Here is a 21638-nt window from a genome sequence, read left to right on the forward strand (position 1 = left end):
TGGGTACATGTATAGACAGTATAGACAGTGACAGATGGGTGATGGGTATATGTATAGACAGTACAGACAGTGACAGATGGGTGATGGGCATATGTATAGAGAGTGACAGATGGGTGATGGGTATATGTATAGACAGGGACAGATGGGTGATGGGTATATGTATAGACAGTGACAGATGGGTGATGTGTAACAGTATAGACAGTGACAGATGGGTGATGTGTATATGTATAGACAGTGACAGATGGGTGATGTGTATATGTATAGAAAGTGACAGATGGGTGATGGGTATATGTATAGACAGTGACAGATGGGTGATGTGTATATGTATAGACAGTGACAGATGGGTGATGTGTATATGTATAGACAGTGACAGATGGGTGATGTGTATATGTATAGACAGTGACAGATGGGTGATGGGTATATGTATAGACAGTGACAGATGGGTGATGTGTATATCTATAGACAGTGACAGATGGGTGATGGGTATATGTATAGACAGTGACAGATGGGTGATGGGTATATGTATAGACAGTGACAGATGGGTGATGGGTATATCCATGTACAGTATAGACAGTGACAGATGGGTGATGGGTATATGTATAGACAGTGACAGATGGGTGATGGGTATATGCATGTACAGTATAGACAGTGACAGATGGGTGATGGGTATATGTATAGACAGTGACAAATGGGTGATGGGTATATGTATAGACAGTGACAGATGGGTGATGGGTATATGCATGTACAGTATAGACAGTGACAGATGGGTGATGGGTATATGTATAGACAGTGACAGATGGGTGATGGGTATATGTATAGACAGTGACAGATGGGTGATGGGTATATGTATGTACAGTATAGACAGTGAGAGATGGGTGATGGGTATATGTATAGACAGTGACAGATGGGTGATGGGTATATGTATGTACAGTATAGACAGTGACAGATGAGTGATGGGTATATGTATAGACAGTATAGACAGGGACAGATGGGTGATGTGTATATGTATAGACAGTGACAGATGGGTGATGTGTATATGTATAGACAGTGACAGATGGGTGATGTGTATATGTATAGACAGTGACAGATGGGTGATGGGTATATGTATAGACAGTGACAGATGGGTGATGTGTATATGTATAGACAGTGACAGATGGGTGATAGGTATATGTATAGACAGTGACAGATGGGTGATGGGTATATGTATAGACAGTGACAGATGGGTGATGGGTATATGCATGTACAGTTTAGACAGTGAGAGATGGGTGATGGGTATATGTATAGACAGTGACAGATGGGTGATGGGTATATGTATGTACAGTATAGACAGTGACAGATGGGTGATGGGTATATGTATGTACAGCATAGACAGGGACAGATGGGTGATGGGTATATGTATAGACAGTGACAGATGGGTGATGGGTATATGTATGTACAGTATAGACAGTGACAGATGAGTGATGGGTATATGTATAGACAGTATAGACAGGGACAGATGAGTGATGGGTATATGTATGTACAGTATAGACAGGGACAGATGGGTGATGGGTATATGTATAGACAGTGACAGATGAGTGATGGGTATATGTATGTACAGTATAGACGGTGACAGATGAGTGATGGGTATATGTATAGACAGTATAGACAGGGACAGATGAGTGATGGGTATATGTATGTACAGTATAGACAGGGACAGATGGGTGATGGGTATATGTATGTACAGTATAGACAGTGACAGATGAGTGATGGGTATATGTATGTACAGTATAGACAGTCACAGATGGGTGATGGGTATATGTATGTACAGTATAGACAGTGACAGATGAGTGATGGGTATATGTATGTACAGTATAGACAGTGACAGATGAGTGATGGGTATATGTATGTACAGTATAGACAGTGACAGATGGGTGATGGGTATATGTATAGACAGTATAGACAGTGACAGATGGGTGATGGGTATGTGTATAGACAGTATAGACAGTGACAGATGAGTGATGGGTATATGTATGTACAGTATAGACAGTGAGAGATGGGTGATGGGTATATGTATGTACAGTATAGAGGGTGACAGATGGGTGATGGGTATATGTATGTACAGTATAGACAGTGGCAGATGGGTGATGGGTATATGTATGTACAGTATAGACAGTGACAGATGGGTGATGGGTATATGTATGTACAGTATAGACAGTGACAGATGGGTGATGGGTATATGTGTGTACAGTATAGACAGTGACAGATGAGTGATGGGTATATGTATGTACAGTATAGACAGTGACAGATGGGTGATGGGTATATGTATAGACAGTGACAGATGGGTGATGGGTATATGTATGTACAGTATAGACAGTGACAGATGAGTGATGGGTATATGTATAGACAGTATAGACAGGGACAGATGAGTGATGGGTATATGTATGTACAGTATAGACAGGGACAGATGGGTGATGGGTATATGTATAGACAGTGACGGATGGGTGATGGGTATATGTATGTACAGTATAGACAGTGACAGATGGGTGATGGGTATATGTATAGACAGTATAGACAGTGGCAGATGGGTGATGGGTATATGTATAGACAGGGACAGATGGGTGATGGGTATATGTATGTACAGTATAGACAGTGACAGATGGGTGATGGGTATATGTATAGACAGTATAGACAGTGACAGATGGGTGATGGGTATATGTATAGACAGTATAGACAGTGACAGATGGGTGATGGGTATATGTATGTACAGTATAGACAGTGACAGATGGGTGATGGGTACATGTATAGACAGTATAGACAGTGACAGATGGGTGATGGGTATATGTATAGACAGTACAGACAGTGACAGATGGGTGATGGGCATATGTATAGACAGTGACAGATGGGTGATGGGTATATGTATAGACAGGGACAGATGGGTGATGGGTATATGTATAGACAGTGACAGATGGGTGATGGGTATATGTATGTACAGTATAGACAGTGACAGATGGGTGATGGGTATATGTATGTACAGTATAGACAGTGACAGATGGGTGATGGGTATATGTATAGACAGTATAGACAGTGGCAGATGGGTGATGGGTATATGTATAGACAGTGACAGATGGGTGATGGGTATATGTATGTACAGTATAGACAGGGACAGATGGGTGATGGGTATATGTATGTACAGTATAGACAGTGACAGATGAGTGATGGGTATATGTATGTACAGTATAGACAGTCACAGATGGGTGATGGGTATATGTATGTACAGTATAGACAGTGACAGATGAGTGATGGGTATATGTATGTACAGTATAGACAGTGACAGATGAGTGATGGGTATATGTATGTACAGTATAGACAGTGACAGATGGGTGATGGGTATATGTATGTACAGTATAGACAGTGACAGATGGGTGATGGGTATGTGTATAGACAGTATAGACAGTGACAGATGAGTGATGGGTATATGTATGTACAGTATAGACAGTGAGAGATGGGTGATGGGTATATGTATGTACAGTATAGACAGTGACAGATGGGTGATGGGTATATGTATGTACAGTGTAGACAGTGACAGATGGGTGATGGGTATATGTATGTACAGTATAGACAGTGACAGATGGGTGATGGGTATATGTATGTACAGTATAGACAGTGACAGATGAGTGATGGGTATATGTATGTACAGTATAGACAGTGACAGATGGGTGATGGGTATATGTATAGACAGTGACAGATGGGTGATGGGTATATGTATGTACAGTATAGACAGTGACAGATGAGTGATGGGTATATGTATAGACAGTATAGACAGGGACAGATGAGTGATGGGTATATGTATGTACAGTATAGACAGGGACAGATGGGTGATGGGTATATGTATAGACAGTGACGGATGGGTGATGGGTATATGTATGTACAGTATAGACAGTGACAGATGGGTGATGGGTATATGTATAGACAGTATAGACAGTGGCAGATGGGTGATGGGTATATGTATAGACAGGGACAGATGGGTGATGGGTATATGTATGTACAGTATAGACAGTGACAGATGGGTGATGGGTATATGTATAGACAGTACAGACAGTGACAGATGGGTGATGGGTATATGTATAGACAGTATAGACAGTGACAGATGGGTGATGGGTATATGTATGTACAGTATAGACAGTGACAGATGGGTGATGGGTACATGTATAGACAGTATAGACAGTGACAGATGGGTGATGGGTATATGTATAGATAGTACAGACAGTGACAGATGGGTGATGGGCATATGTATAGACAGTGACAGATGGGTGATGGGTATATGTATAGACAGGGACTGATGGGTGATGGGTATATGTATAGACAGTGACAGATGGGTGATGGGTATATGTATAGACAGTATAGACAGTGACAGATGGGTGATGGGTATGTGTATAGACAGTATAGACAGTGACAGATGAGTGATGGGTATATGTATGTACAGTATAGACAGTGAGAGATGGGTGATGGGTATATGTATGTACAGTATAGAGGGTGACAGATGGGTGATGGGTATATGTATGTACAGTATAGACAGTGGCAGATGGGTGATGGGTATATGTATGTACAGTATAGACAGTGACAGATGGGTGATGGGTATATGTATGTACAGTATAGACAGTGACAGATGGGTGATGGGTATATGTATGTACAGTATAGACAGTGACAGATGAGTGATGGGTATATGTATGTACAGTATAGACAGTGACAGATGGGTGATGGGTATATGTATAGACAGTGGCAGATGGGTGATGGGTATATGTATGTACAGTATAGACAGTGACAGATGGGTGATGGGTATATGTATGTACAGTATAGACAGTGACAGATGGGTGATGGGTATATGTATGTACAGTATGGACAGTGACAGATGGGTGATGGGTATATGTATAGACAGTATAGACAGTGACAGATGGGTGATGGGTATATGTATGTACAGTATAGACAGTGGCAGATGGGTGATGGGTATATGTATGTACAGTATAGACAGTGACAGATGGGTGATGGGTATATGTATGTACAGTATAGACAGTGACAGATGGGTGATGGGTATATGTATAGACAGTATAGACAGTGACACATGGGTGATGGGTATATGTATAGACAGTGACAGATGGGTGATGTGTATATGTATAAACAGTGACAGATGGGTGATGTGTATATGTATAGACAGTGACAGATGGGTGATGTGTATATGTATAGACAGTGACAGATGAGTGATGGGTATATGTATAGACAGTGACAGATGGGTGATGGGTATATGTACAGACAGTGACAGATGGGTGATGGGTATATGTACAGACAGTGACAGATGGGTGATGGGTATATGTATAGACAGGGACAGATGGGTGATGGGTATGTGTACAGACAGTGACAGATGGGTGATGGGTATATGTACAGACAGTGACAGACGGGTGATGGGTATATGTACAGACAGTGACAAATGGGTGATGGGTATATGTATAGACAGGGACAGATGGGTATATGTACAGACAGTGACAGATGGGTGATGGGTATATGTATAGACAGTCACAGATGGGTGATGGGTGTATATAAAGACAGTGACAGATGGGCGATGGGTATATATAAAGACAGTGACAGATGGGTGATGGGTATATATAAAGACAGTGAGAGATGGGTGATGGGTATATATAAAGACAGTGACAGATGGGTGATGGGTATATATAATGACAGTGACAGATGGGTGATGGGTATATGTAAAGACAGTGACAGATGGGTGATGGGTATATGCATAGACAGTGACAGATGGTGATGGGCATATGTACAGACAGTGACAGGTGGTGATGCGTGTATGTACTGTGACAGATGGGTGATGGATATATGTACAGACATGGACAGATGGGCGATGGGCATATGTACAGACAGTGACAGATGGTGATGCGTATATGTACTGTGACAGATGGGTGATGGTTATATGTACAGACAGGGATAGATGGGTGATGGGCTTATGTAAAGACAGTGACAGATGTTTGATGGTATATGTACAGACATGGACAGATGGGTGATGGATATATGTATAGACAGTGACAGATGGGTGATGGATATATGAACATATTTGTTAATGATTGAAAGTCACATATAATTCAAGAAATCTGACTGTGTCTGAGTGATACTTTGTCAATAAAAGGAAGTTTGTAAAATTGTAGACACAAGGTTCTGGAGCTGCCTTAAATTTCTCCTCTAAACGATATTTCTGGGTATATGTGTGTACAGTATACACAGTGACAGATGGGTGATACATATATATACAGAAAGTGACAGATGGGTGATGGGTATATGTACAGTGACAAATAGGTGATAGTTATATATACAGAAAGTGACAGATGGGTGATGGGTATATGTAAAGACAGTGACAGAAGGGTGATGGGTATATGTATAGACAGTGACAGATGGGTGATGGGCATATGAACAGACAGTGACAGATGGGTGATGGGTATATGTATAGACAGTGACAGATGGGTGATGGGTATATGTATAGACAGGGACAGATGGGTGATGGGCATATGTAAAGACAGTGACAGAAGGGTGATGGGTATATGCATAGACAGTGACAGATGGGTGATGGGCATATGAACAGACAGGGACAGATGGGTGATGGGCATGTGTAAAGACAGTGACAGAAGGGTGATGGGTATATGTATAGACAGTGACAGATGGGTGATGGGCATATGAACAGACAGTGACAGATGGGTGATGGGTATATGTATAGACAGTGACAGATGGGTGATGGGCATATGAACAGACAGTGACAGAAGGGTGATGGGTATATGTATAGACAGTGACAGATGGGTGATGGGCATATGAACAGACAGTGACAGATGGGTGATGGGTATATGTACAGTGACAGATGGGAGATGGGCATATGTACAGAGAGTGACAGATGAGTGATCGATATATGTACAGTCAGTGACAGATGGGTGATGGGCACATGTACAGACAGGGACAGATGGGTGATGCGTATATGTACAGTGACAGATGGGTGATGGTTATATGTACAGACAGGGACAGATGTGTGATGGGTATATGTATAGAGAGTGACAGGTATATGCATAGACAGTAACAGATGGGTGATGGGTATACAAACACAGTGACAGATGGGTGATGGGCATATGTACAGACACAGACAGATGGGTGATGGTCATATGAACAGACAGTGACAGATGGGTGATGGGTATATGTACAGTGACAGATGGATGATGGGCATATGTACAGAGAGTGACAGATGAGTGATGGGTAGATGTACAAACATGGAGAAATGGGTGATGGGTATATGTATAGACAGTGACAGGTGGGTGATGGGTATATGAAGAGACAGGGACAGATGGGTGATGGGTATGTGCAAAGATAGGGACAGATGTGTGATGGGCATATGTACAGACAGTGGCAGATGGGTGATGCGTATATGTACAGTGACAGATGGGTGATGGTTATATGTACAGACAGGGACAGATGGGTGATGGGCATATGGAAAGACGGTGACAGATGGGTGATGGTTATATGAACAGACAGTGACAGATGGGTGATCGGTATATGTACAGACAGGGATAGATGGGTGATGGGCCTGTGTACAGACAGTGATGTTTAGTAGAATGTATACCTGGAGAAGAGAGAGTTTGTTTGAGCCCTTCCGACACATGAGGAACTTTTTGTTCAAGCAGCTTTGGAATGCCACCATGCACTTCAGTTGTTCCGGATCTCTGCCAGCAGCATCCTGAACAGAATAGCTGTGCATCAGGAAACAGTCTGAAAAATAACAACTCTGGAGTAACTGAAGAACAAGAAGTTGGATTGCCATTTAGTTACTGAACAATCAAAAGAATACAAACGAAAAACTTGGTGCCATGATGTTAAGTACATGCCAACCCTAAAAAGGACCTAAACACAATTAATTGAAAACATTCCTAAATAGTAAAAGACATCAGTTGACAACCTGTTTTAAAGAAAGAATGTTTACTAGTTTTAGAGGTCATGTGTAGAACTGGGCTGGAATTGGTCTTAAGCAGTGCATGCTTGTCGTAAGAGGTGACAAATAAAATTGGGCGGTCAGGCTTGCTGACTTGGTTGACACATGTCACTGTATCCCAAATGTGTAGACTGATGCTCATGTTGTTGATCACTGGATTGTCTGGAACAGATCTGTGCACTTGCAGACTGCCACCATTTAGCTGGAATATTGCTGAGTGAGGTGTTAAACAAGAAACAAAGAAACAAACACAGAGATATAAATGTGTCAGCTGACTGATTGCGTCACTGTGTCCAAATAATTGTGAATAAGTAGTTTTTGATAATATCTGGCTGGTAGTATTTGAACATGTCATTTTTGTCACTAATACACTGTAATAAATGCTTCACACACATACAAACAACAGCTGTGAAGGCCCAGGGTATATACCCTGACACAACACTCTGTATCAAAGAGGATGATGTAAACAATTATTAGTCTATACACGACCCTTGAAGATCTAGGGTAGAATAGGTCTTCTGCATCCCATGCTTGCCACAAAAGGCAACTATGCTTGTCTTAGAGGCAATGGCATTGGGTGGTCAGGTTCGCTCACCTAGTTGACACATGTCATCGGTTCCCAGTTGTGCAGATTGACACTCATGCTGTTGATCACTGGGTTGACTGGTTGAGACTTGATCATTTACAGACCGCCACCAAATAGCAGAAATATTAGCTGGTGTAAATCTAATTTCACTTACACTCACTCACTATTTTATACAAGTTGTCATGATGACTTACAAGCCTCCTGGTCTGATGTTTGTGGCTCCATTGTGACATTTTCGTTCGTGGCACGGAGGAAATGTTGTGTCAAAGCACCATGGCCAATTTTGACTTGTTTTGTCCCACAATACTGCACAAATGTGAGAGTACTCTTGTAGGTAATGTTCTGAATTATTTTTATCGTCACATCCTTGACGTGAGAAGCTACATCACCTGAAAAGTAATCAACTCTAAGAATTATTTTCACAAAAGGATTTACAAAAATATGGTTTAATCAAACTTTTATATAAACTTTATGCTTGCTGGAAATTGGGTTACTAATTTTCCTTCTTGCTTAAAAATTTAGTTGAACTCTTTCAGTTAAGTTCTTAGTTGAATTCATTTTCCACAGTCACAGCTGACATAGATGTTGGATGTCGAACTTCAAGGAGTTTGGAAGAAAACCAATAAATAAGGAAGGTTTTATTTTCATGCCACATTGAAATGGAAAGATTATTAAGTACTGTGGATGTTCTACCTATGGAGATGCCCTTGCCATCAGAACCAAGGTCACTGAGAGTGAAGGTTATCTCGATGAAAAGGTCGTCTGTTTGCAGAATGTGACCTTCTTCAAAGTCCTTTTTCTCTCGGAAAAATGTCTACAATAATAAAATAAAGTTTGAAATATTTACATTTAAAACATTGTGGAAAAATCAAGAGTTTTATATAGAGATATATTTGTGAAAGTCTATGCAAATGGGATACAATGACATCTGTCAGCCAAGTCAGCCAGCATGACCACCAGTCTAGTCTCTTATGACAAGAATGGGTTGGTGAAGATATTCATGAGTGAGTGAGTGAGTGAGTGAGTAAGTGAGTGAGTGAGTGAGTGGGTGAGTGGGTGGGTGAGCAAGCTGGGGTAGTCTAATGGTTAAAGTGTCCGCTTTTCATGCCAAAGAGTCTGGTTTAATCCCCCACATGGGAACTATGCATTAAGCCCATTTCTGGTGCCATCTTAGCATCATTTCTCTTGTTCACAGCACCTAAACACAATACAATGCATGGACACACATGCACAACACATACAGTAGCCCCCTACAGGTGCATGTCATTCTTGATTTTCAAGGTTTTCAATAATTTCAATAAATGTCTGTTAATCACCATTAATTCTGACATCTTTGCAATGTACACCAATCATCTTTGAAACATACACCAATCACCTCTGCAATGTACACCAATTATCTTACAAGAGTGATTACAGAGCAAACAATTAAAATCATGAAGTACAAGTGGTGATGAACTCACAAAACATTCATTATTATCATTTTAACACTGATTGACACCCAGATGTCTCCTACTTTTTTCAATTATGAATTAAAAATGAAGTTCCCAAAATGTTTTTTATAACAGGCAGTACTTACAAAAGTGATTTTATTCTTCAGGTGGCGTATTGTCTCCATAACTTCTTGGTGGCTCCATCCAAGCACGTTCACATGGTTGATGTACTGAAGCTCATCCCCATCTTGCACATCATCACCTTTCCTTGGTCTACAAAAACACCTTGATACTTTGAATGCTTATTGTATAAAATGGAAATTGCAAGTTATTTTACAAAAAACTAATATTGTGGTGTTTAGGAAACATGGTGGTCTACGAAAATATGAAAAATGGTACTTTGGAAATGACTTAGTTAAAATAGTTCCACAGTATAAATATCTTGGTGTCCTGTTTACATATAATCTAAACATGCAAAATTCTGTACAGAGTGTCTGTATTGAGCTGCGCTGTATGAGCTACTGAGGTCAATGAAACTGCTATTACAATTTATGAGCTGTATTTTAAAATATTCGATATGAAGATAAAACCTATTTGTGTGTACGGCGCAGAATTGTTGGGCTACCAGAAGTTTCATGTTTTAGAACGAATACAAATAACAGCCTCTAAAAGATTCTTGGAAGTTCCAAATAATACACCAAATGCAGTGGTTACTGGTGATTGTGGCAGATTCCCAGTCCATGTAGAAACGTTTACTAGATGCGTTAGGTATTCGTTATCACTACTCCACATGTCAGATAACAGACTTCCCCAAAAAGATTAAAATATGTTATTTTGTTAAGATATTCAGAAAAGAGTTAGCTGGGTATCATTTATTAGAGAATCACTATTCAAGATGGGTCTTGGATATGCATGGATATATCAAGAGGTTGGCCATTGCCAATTATTTTTGAATATGATAAAGATGAGGCTTAAAGATGTCTCCATACAAGAATGGCATTCAGTTTTAACCGATAGTACTAGATACGACAATTATTCTTTATATAAACACAATATGTTCCCAGAAAAATATGTTACAAATTTTCAAATCTCAGCGATGAGGCGATACTTATCTTTACTAAGAACTGGAGGCGCCCAATTACAGGTAGATATAGGACGTAGAAATAATATACCTAAAGAGGATAGGATTTTTAAACTTTGCGACTCAAATGAAAAGGAAGATGAATTCCATGTTATTTTAAAATGCCCACTGTATAATGAAATTAGACAACAATATATTCCTCAGAAATACATAAAAAATTGTGATCTTGTAATGTTTTGTACACTTATGTCTCATTGTACAAGTGAAACTGTGTGGAACTTATGTAAATTTTGTAAACACGCCATTTCCATTAGATACGACAAGATGAAAGAGCAAATGTAAACTATATATGCCAAGTGTGTTATATTTCCATTACTAACATATATATGTATGACACTATGTTTATTTGTATATGGGCCCGTGGCCGTGAATACAATAAACTGAATTGAAACCTTTCCTTAAAGAACAAATTTAATTATATTCTACTGACACAAATGGCAATTCTCATCCCATTTACTACACCAACCTTTAAACCTGGTCTGTCACACGATTTATACTTATATACTACCCAATGTCAGATATGAAAAGATGCAAGGGTGATATCCTGTTTATCTTCTGCTAACTTTCCTTGAACCTCTTCTCTTGCAAACAGTGTCTTGAGTGAAAAGTACTGATACAGTGGCAGATTAATTGATTATAACAGCTGACTGTATTATTTAGGGCATATACGTGAGCCCAATACACTGCGCTGTGTGGTGGTGAGGCGATGAGTGGTGGTAGATAGTGGTGTGTGGTAGTGTGAAGTGATGTGCAGTGGTGGATAGTGGTGTGGTGGTGTGAGGTGCACTGTGGTGGTGGATAGTGGTGTGAGGTGATGTGCAGTGGTGGATATTGGTGTGGTGGTGTGGTGTGATATGTGGTTATGGATAGTGGTGTGTGGTGGTGTGAGGTGATGTGTGGTGGCGGACAGTGGAGTGGTGGTGTGAGGTGATGTGTGGTGGTGGATAGAGGTGTGGCGGTGTGAGGTAGTGTGTAGTGGTGTGTGGTGTGATGGTCTCTAGTAATGGTGTTTGGTGGTGTGTTGTGGCATGTGGTGTGGTGTGTATGTAGTATATAGTAGTGGTGTGTGTTGGTATGTAGTATTGTGTGGTGTGTAATTGTGTGTAGTGGCGTGTGTTGATGGTGTGATTTGGCATATGTTGGTGTGTGGTGGTGTGTTGTGGTTTGTGGTGGTGAGTGGTGGTTTATGGTGGTGTGTGGTGATGTGTCTTCGTGGTGTGTTGTGGTTTGTGGTGGTTTGTTGTTGCGTGTGGTGGTGTGTGGTGGTTTGTGGTGGTGTGTGGTGGTGTGTGATAGTGTTTTGTCTGTTGTAATGGTGTGGAGTGGTGGTGTGTTCTGGTGTGTGATAGTGTTTTGTCTGTTGTAATGGTGTGGGGTGGTGGTGTGTGGTGGTGTGTGATAGTGTTTTGTCTGTTGTAATGGTGTGGAGTGGTGGTGTGTGGTGGTGTGTGATAGTGTTTTGTCTGTTGTAATGGTGGTGTGTGGTGGTGTGTGATAGTGTTTTGTCTGTTGTAATGGTGTGGAGTGGTGGTGTGTGACAGTGTTTTGTCTGTTGTAATGGTGTGGAGTGGTGGTGTGTGCTGGTGTGTGATAGTGTTTTGTCTGTTGTAATGGTGGTGTGTGGTGGTGTGTGATAGTGTTTTGTCTGTTGTAATGGTGTGGAGTGGTGGTGTGTGGTGGTGTGTGATAGTGTTTTGTCTGTTGTAATGGTGTGGAGTGGTGGTGTGTGGTGGTGTGTGATAGTGTTTTGTCTGTTGTAATGGTGTGGAGTGGTGGTGTGTGCTGGTGTGTGATAGTGTTTTGTCTGTTGTAATGGTGTGGAGTGGTGGTGTGTGCTGGTGTGTGATAGTGTTTTGTCTGTTGTAATGGTGTGGAGTGGTGGTGTGTGCTGGTGTGTGGTGGTGTGTGATAGTGTTTTGTCTGTTGTAATGGTGTGGAGTGGTGGTGTGTGCTGGTGTTTTGTCTGTTGTAATGGTGTGGAGTGGTGGTGTGTGCTGGTGTGTTGTCTGTTGTAATGGTGTGGAGTGGTGGTGTGTGCTGGTGTTTTGTCTGTTGTAATGGTGTGGAGTGGTGGTGTGTGATAGTGTTTTGTCTGTTGTAATGGTGTGGAGTGGTGGTGTGTGCTGGTGTGTGATAGTGTTTTGTCTGTTGTAATGGTGTGGAGTGGTGGTGTGTGGTGGTGTGTTGTCTGTTGTAATGGTGTGGAGTGGTGGTGTGTGATACTGTTTTGTCTGTTGTAATGGTGTGGAGTGGTGGTGTGTGATAGTGTTTTGTCTGTTGTAATGGTGTGGAGTGGTGGTGTGTGCTGGTGTGTGATAGTGTTTTGTCTGTTGTAATGGTGTGGAGTGGTGGTGTGTGCTGGTGTGTGATAGTGTTTTGTCTGTTGTAATGGTGTGGAGTGGTGGTGTGTGCTGGTGTGTGGTGGTGTGTGATAGTGTTTTGTCTGTTGTAATGGTGTGGAGTGGTGGTGTGTGCTGGTGTTTTGTCTGTTGTAATGGTGTGGAGTGGTGGTGTGTGCTAGTGTGTTGTCTGCTGTAATGGTGTGGAGTGGTGGTGTGTGGTGGTGTGTTGTCTGTTGTAATGGTGTGGAGTGGTGGTGTGTGATACTGTTTTGTCTGTTGTAATGGTGTGGAGTGGTGGTGTGTGGTGGTGTGTGATAGTGTTTTGTCTGTTGTAATGGTGTGGAGTGGTGGTGTGTGGTTGTAATGGTGTGGAGTGGTGGTGTGTGGTGGTGTGTGATAGTGTTTTGTCTGTTGTAATGGTGTGGAGTGGTGGTGTGTGGTGGTGTGTGGTGGTGTGTGCTGGTGTGTGATAGTGTTTTGTCTGTTGTAATGGTGTGGAGTGGTGGTGTGTGATAGTGTTTTGTCTGTTGTAATGGTGTGGAGCGGTGGTGTGTGGTGGTGTGTGATAGTGTTTTGTCTGTTGTAATGGTGTGGAGTGGTGGTGTGTGCTGGTGTGTGATAGTGTTTTGTCTGTTGTAATGGTGTGGAGTGGTGGTGTGTGCTGGTGTGTGATAGTGTTTTGTCTGTTGTAATGGTGTGGAGTGGTGGTGTGTGGTGGTGTGTGATAGTGTTTTGTCTGTTGTAATGGTGTGGAGTGGTGGTGTGTGGTGGTGTGTGATAGTGTTTTGTCTGTTGTAATGGTGTGGAGTGGTGGTGTGTGATAGTGTTTTGTCTGTTGTAATGGTGTGGAGTGGTGGTGTGTGGTGGTGTGTGATAGTGTTTTGTCTCTTGTAATGGTGTGGAGTGGTGGTGTGTGGTGGTGTGTGATAGTGTTTTGTCTGTTGTAATGGTGTGGAGTGGTGGTGTGTGGTGGTGTGTGATAGTGTTTTGTCTGTTGTAATGGTGTGGAGTGGTGGTGTGTGCTGGTGTGTGATAGTGTTTTGTCTGTTGTAATGGTGTGGAGTGGTGGTGTGTGCTGGTGTGTGATAGTGTTTTGTCTGTTGTAATGGTGTGGAGTGGTGGTGTGTGCTGGTGTGTGATAGTGTTTTGTCTGTTGTAATGGTGTGGAGTGGTGGTGTGTGCTGGTGTGTAATAGTGTTTTGTCTGTTGTAATGGTGTGGAGTGGTGGTGTGTGCTGGTGTGTGATAGTGTTTTGTCTGTTGTAATGGTGTGGAGTGGTGGTGTGTGCTGGTGTGTGATAGTGTTTTGTCTGTTGTAATGGTGTGGAGTGGTGGTGTGTGCTGGTGTGTGATAGTGTTTTGTCTGTTGTAATGGTGTGGAGTGGTGGTGTGTGCTGGTGTGTGATAGTGTTTTGTCTGTTGTAATGGTGTGGAGTGGTGGTGTGTGCTGGTGGAATAAATCATGTGACTATTAACCATTGTATGAAATAGCCTGGCAGCCCACTGTTTGCTAGTTGCATGGCAGGCTTACAACTTTATTTCATAGCCAGCCAAGTGGGGCAATCCATTTTCCATGGGTATATATTTTACCATGTCATTGACTACAGGTGATACTTTGAAAATAGTTTACATTTGTGGTAGACATCCGTATGTTCATGATCAGTCAAACCATAACTTCCACAGATCAGCCTACCCTATTATCTAACACTAAACATGATTGGCCTAACGAATGCTTTCAGTGACCAAGTTGTTTATGTTAAATTTGCTGTTGTGCATGTTTACGTATGCACAAGGAGAGTTACAAATCCCCTGTGCTAATTGCATGAAGAACATGTAGTGGCCATTCTTGCCAAAGATACTGACCATTCTGACTTTGCCTGTTTGTCTCCTTTGGATGGCAGTGACACTAAATGAATCAACAGGGACCACCAAGTTATGCTTTGTAAAATTTGCTTTTTGCATATGTTTAAATTTACCTCACTGTAAGTAATTCTTTGATAAGAGTATTTTAACACCTTACCTCAGTTTCTTATTTTTAATACAGGGCTGGTTACATGTTCACAGGACCAGCAACATTTTTCATTAATCAGTCTGGTGGGCTTCCTGTTTTTTCCAGGAGTTTCATAAACTGATATTAACCTGTTATCACCTCACAGGAAGCTTGGGTTTTCTGGAGTAATATAGGCAATCATGTCTCTGCATTTTGAGCATATCTAATTTTATGCTATATGTGCGGCCTTATCATTATTATTAACATAAGCACACTTGAGCTTCAGTAATGTGAAATGAAAAAATTTTGGCTGAAGATGTTAAAAAATCAGATTACAAAATTTTGAGGGCACATTTCAGCTTCATGGTGTTTTATTGTAAGTGAACGTTTAGTTCAGGGATGATGAGTCTGCTTCTTAGGCAACAGAGAAAACTGCTTGCTTTTTTGCCAGATTTCTCATCCTGTGAAAACAATTTGAAACAAAAAAACAAAATATGGGGTCATGAATAACTTGGGGGGATATTTTTTTAAATTGTGGGTGCTCAGTAATAACAAAAACATTCCCTAAAATATGTCTGATCCTCAGTATGTTTGCTTAGTATTGAAATTTGAAATTAAAATGACACAATACTCAATGTAAACATATTAAATCATTTTACCGAAATTTTGCCCATTTGGCTTCATCGTCTTTGTGCAGCCGATGACAGAAACAGCCATCTTTCCTTGACCATGTCGAAAGTGACGCTCCGAACACCCCTGACTTCCCTCGAGGACTGTCAACTGTTTCTACGTCATCCCTCCCCTCATCCAGAAGTTTAAACAGGATGGGGGATCGATCCTCCTCTACAAACTCATCTCTGTCTACAGGTGATCCTGAACTGACTGATGGCCAGTCAACTGATGACCCCTCATCCGATGACCACGGAAGTCTGAACACAAAACATGGGACATTAGTACTGGGTGTATATAGTGAGAACATTACACAGACCATGTGTTACCACTCTCCTACACCCTGTTACCACTTCCCTATGCCCTCATAGACACCCTGTTACTGCTCCAGCATACCCTGTTAAAACTCCCCTACACCCTCAGAAACATCCTGTTGCCAGTCACTTACACATTCACACACCCTGTTACCACTCTTGTACAGCCTCACAAATAACACCCTGTTAACCCCCATATACCCTCCCAGACACCCTATTACCACACCCCTTCACCCTCACACATATACACTGTTACCATTCTTATATAAACTGACATACACACCCTGTTATTGCTCCCTTCACAATCAAACACTCTTTTACCACTCCCTACACCCTCTCATACACTGTTACCTGTCCCCTTCACTCTCAAACGCCCTCATACCACTTCCTTACACCCTCCCACATGCCCTGTTACCACTCCCCTACACCCTTCCACACATAATGTTAACATTCCCCTACACCCTTCCACACACAATGTTACCATTCCCCTACACCCTTCCACACACAAAGGTGACTATGCTTGTCGTAAGAGGCGACTAATGGGATCTGGTGGTCAGACTACCTGACTTGGTTGACACATGTCATCGGTTCCCAATTGCGCAGATCGATGCTCATGTTGTTGATCACTGGATTGTCTGGTCCAGACTCGATTATTTACAGACCGTCGCCATATAGCTGGAATATTGCTAAGTGCGACGTAAAACTAAACTCACTCACTCACTCACTCCACACACAATGTTAACATTCCCCTACACACTTCACACACATTGCTGTCACTCCCCTACACCCTTCCACACACGTTACCACTCCCCTACACCCTTCTACACACAATGTTACCACTCCCCTACACCCTTCCACACGCTCCATTACCTCTCCCCTACACCCTTAAAACACACAATGTTACCACCCCTACACCCCGTTACCACTCCTCTACACACTTCCACACACAATGTTACCACTTCCCTACATCCTTCCACACACAAATACACTGTTACCACTCCCCTACACCCTTCCACACACAAATACACTGTTACCACTCCCCTTCACCCTTCCACACACAATGCTATCACTCCCCTACACCCTTCCACACACAATGTTACCACCCCTACACCCCGTTACCACTCCTCTACACACTTCCACACACAATGTTACCGCTCCCCTACATCCTTCCACGCACAAATACATTGTTACCACTCCCCTACACCCTTCCACACACAAATACACTGTTACCACTCCCCTACACCCTTCCACACACAAATACATTGTTACCACTCCCCTACACCCTTCCACACACAAATACACTGTTACCACTCCCTACACCCTTCCACACACAATGCTATCACTCCCCTACACCCTTCCACACACAATGTTACCGCTCCCCTACACCCTTCCACACACAATGTTACCGCTCCCCTACACACTAACACACACAGGCACACACTGCTACCGCTCTGGTACACCATCACACTCACACCCTGTTTCCACCCCTTTACACACACATACACACCCTGTTACTATTCATCTCCACCCAAGAATAGACCCTGCTACCATTCCCCTACACCCACACATAAACCCTGCTTCCATTCCTCTACACCCCACCCCCCATCACACACACACACACACACACACACACACACACACACACACACACACACACACACACACACACACACACACACACCATTCATCTACAATCTCCACCCACCCCACCCACACACACCCTGCTACCATTCCTCTACACCCACACACAAACCCTGCTAACATTCCTGTACACGTTCTCACTTCAAAATGTTACCAACCCGACACGGATTTAACCAGACCAAACGCTCAGTCAGATATATGATATAAAATTTGCACCGGACGGCCGGCTGGCTTGCTGTAAACTGGGACCGTCCGTCAGAAATGTAGCCCGTCTCGGGTGGTCGGACGGGCCTTATTTCATGAATACACTTGAGTGTTCATCGCTACATGCCCGGTCTAACCTAGTCAACAACCTGCATGAAACAACTGGTCGTGTAATTAACGCGTTGACCTAACATGGCTGTTTTTAATGTCGATCCTACAGTTGGAGTGACTGACGACATGATAACGAGCACACACTGAACAGTGAAATCAACTCGCTCGCTCCGACCATAACTCTGATTGATATGTTCACAGATGGGGTGCGGTGTCAAAATGAGGTAAGACAGTCTGGGTCAGAGCCAGCTGTAGATTCTACAACACGTACGTTCTATTTGCTGCGTACGCACATTTCTGCTCTTATCGTCTGCTCATGGTACTTACATTTCGTCAGCCATTTCGCCTCGGATTTACGTCGATGACATTCAGACAATGCCTTATGTGCCAGTTTCGAGTCTTTTCCAGTCTAAGTATAGACTATGGAAAATCCAACACGTAGTTGTCATCGATTGGATGGACATGGAGACACATGACACTGAAACATAGCTTCACGTTACCGTGGAGGAAAGGTTGCGAATGGATAGCTGTGAGTGCGGCGCTTTTATTATCTCTAGAGGACGGAGATATTCGTAGAAAGACATGACTCACCAGTGATACGTTTTGGGGACTTTGTGTCTTACGTTACTGGGGATTCCCACAAGATCTGTAACCTGTGGGCTGCATGCATTTCTAAGGTCGTACTTTCGATTTACCACAAAGGTTAAATAAATAAATAAATAAATAAATAAATAATCCGGACGGACGGACGGACGAACAAACAAATACAGTTTGGTGAAGAATAAACTCGAGCTATACTCGATCGTATGTCGTTTAATACCAAACTAAATAACCAGTGCTCCTCAAACAAGCTTGACTGACATACATGTGTGTAAGTTATCGCTGTGACCCATTGATGGGCTGATTCAGGAATGTCCAAATGAAAGGGATGGGTGGGTGGGGAGGTGTGATGGGGTGGGGTGGACTGGGATTTTCTCCTACGTTTACCTGACACTCTCTGATGTAACTGGAATATCGTTGGAAAAGGCGACTAATCTATTTCACACACACATATACACACAAGCACATTCACACGTACGTACACACACCGAGAAACACGCTCGCAAGTATGGTGACCAGACACGTGCAGGTGCATGTACGCACCCACACACATACAATGACAACACATTTGGACGCACTTGCCTACGTGCACACACACATACAGGGGCACACTCGCACGTGGGCGCGCACACACACAACACACACACAACACTACACACACACTCACACACACTCACTCACTCACTCACACACTCACACACAATCAAGTCAATCCAGAAGCATCAACAGGCCGGCCAACTCAAGTGGAGCAGGAGATGATCCCAACTAGGTTAAGGTCAAAGGTCTTTTTCCTTGTACCATTTACTTCCTCCTTTTGACAGTTTTTACTGTTGTATATTGAATTGTATTATTATTGTCATGGCTAGTGCCCGTGTTTAATTGAGTCATCGTCTCGAATCCTTTTATCAGAATGTTGTAATATTTCGCAAATATTTACGAGTGTTTCTTCAGAATTTCAGTTGGTATTTGCGCAAGGGACGGTGGGTATAGCCCTTTCGTTACCCGAAGTACCCCGAAGTCGAGACTTCGGGCCCCACATGTGTTTACATGTGTATACAATTCATGATCCCTTCGGGATCCGGTTAAAATTAGTGTCTATTTTAGTTGTGAGTATATGTTTTACGGCGTGGAGACTCAGCTGCATTGGTGTGGTCGTACCCAGATGAGATAAAACCATGTTCGGTGTTGTGGCACCCAGGCGGGATAAAACGTGGATCCTTGTCTTATCGTACTCAGATGAGATAAAACGCAGTGCTGTGTCGTCACACCCGGGTGAGATAAAACGCTGCTTAGTATCGTCGTAATCAGATGAGATAAAACGCGGTTCGGTGTCTTCGTACCCAGGTGAGATAAAACGTACCTCGGTGTCTTCGTACCCAGGTGAGATAAAACGTACCTCGGTGTCTTCATACCCAGGTGAGATAAAACGTACCTCGGTGTCGTCGTACCCAGGTGAGATAAAACGTACCTCGGTGTCGTCGTAACCAGGAGAGATAAAACGTACCTCGGTGTCTTCGTACCCAGGTGAGGTAAAACGTACCTCGGTGTCGTCGTACCCAGGTGAGATAAAACGTACCTCGGTGTCGTCGTACCCAGGTGAGATAAAACGTACCTCGGTGTCTTTGTACCCAGGTGAGATAAAACGCGGTTCGGTGTCTTCGTACCCGGGTGAGATAAAACGTACCTCGGTGTCGTCGTACCCAGGTGAGGTAAAACGTACCTCGGTGTCGTCGTACCCAGGTGAGATAAAACGTACCTCGGTGTCGTCGTGTCGTCGTACCCAGGTGAGATAAAACGTACCTCGGTGTCGTCGTACCCAGGTGAGATAAAACGTACCTCGGTGTCGTCGTACCCAGGTGAGGTAAAACGTACCTCGGTGTCGTCGTACCCAGGTGAGATAAAACGTACCTCGGTGTCGTCGTACCCAGGTGAGATAAAACGTACCTCGGTGTCGTCGTACCTAGGTGAGATAAAACGTACCTCGGTGTCGTCGTACCCAGGTGAGATAAAACGTACCTCGGTGTCGTCGTACCCAGGTGAGATAAAACGTACCTCGGTGTCTTCGTACCCAGGTGAGATAAAACGTACCTCGGTGTCTTCGTACCCAGGTGAGATAAAACGTACCTCGGTGTCGTCGTACCCAGGTGAGATAAAACGTGACTCGGTGTCGTCGTACCCAGGTGAGGTAAAACGTACCTCGGTGTCTTCGTACCCAGGTGAGATAAAACGTACCTCGGTGTCTTCGTACCCAGGTGAGATAAAACGTACCTCGGTGTCGTCGTACCCGGGTGAGATAAATCGTACCTCGGTGTCTTCGTACCCAGGTGAGATAAATCGTACCTCGGTGTCGTCGTACCCAGGTGAGATAAAACCTGGCTCGGTGTCGTCGTACCCAGGTGAGGTAAAACGTACCTCGGTGTCGTCGTACCCAGGTGAGATAAAACGTACCTCGGTGTCTTTGTACCCAGGTGAGATAAAACGCGGTTCGGTGTCTTCGTACCCGGGTGAGATAAAACGTACCTCGGTGTCTTCGTACCCAGGTGAGATAAAACGTACCTCGGTGTCGTCGTACCCAGGTGAGGTAAAACGTACCTCGGTGTCGTCGTACC

The 21638-nt window shown here is 43.0% G+C and overlaps 1 protein-coding gene across 1 annotated transcript in view; it reads right to left on the minus strand.

Annotated features, from left to right (window-relative positions):
• Positions 1 to 18824, minus strand: part of LOC137281904 (uncharacterized) — a 33189-nt gene extending 14365 nt beyond the window's left edge. Inside the window, exons 1-6 of the mRNA XM_067813616.1 lie at positions 18757 to 18824; positions 16150 to 16419; positions 10165 to 10291; positions 9282 to 9402; positions 8783 to 8977; positions 7637 to 7782 (exon numbers count right to left, since the gene is read on the minus strand). Of these exons, the coding sequence (XP_067669717.1) occupies positions 7637 to 7782; positions 8783 to 8977; positions 9282 to 9402; positions 10165 to 10291; positions 16150 to 16419; positions 18757 to 18770 (873 nt within the window). The 5' untranslated portion in view covers positions 18771 to 18824. The remainder of the gene's footprint in view (positions 1 to 7636; positions 7783 to 8782; positions 8978 to 9281; positions 9403 to 10164; positions 10292 to 16149; positions 16420 to 18756) is intronic.
• Between the last annotated feature and the right edge of the window lie 2814 nt (positions 18825 to 21638).

The sequence above is a fragment of the Haliotis asinina genome, chromosome 4, assembly GCF_037392515.1.
Source record: "Haliotis asinina isolate JCU_RB_2024 chromosome 4, JCU_Hal_asi_v2, whole genome shotgun sequence".
Lineage (NCBI taxonomy): Eukaryota > Metazoa > Mollusca > Gastropoda > Lepetellida > Haliotidae > Haliotis > Haliotis asinina.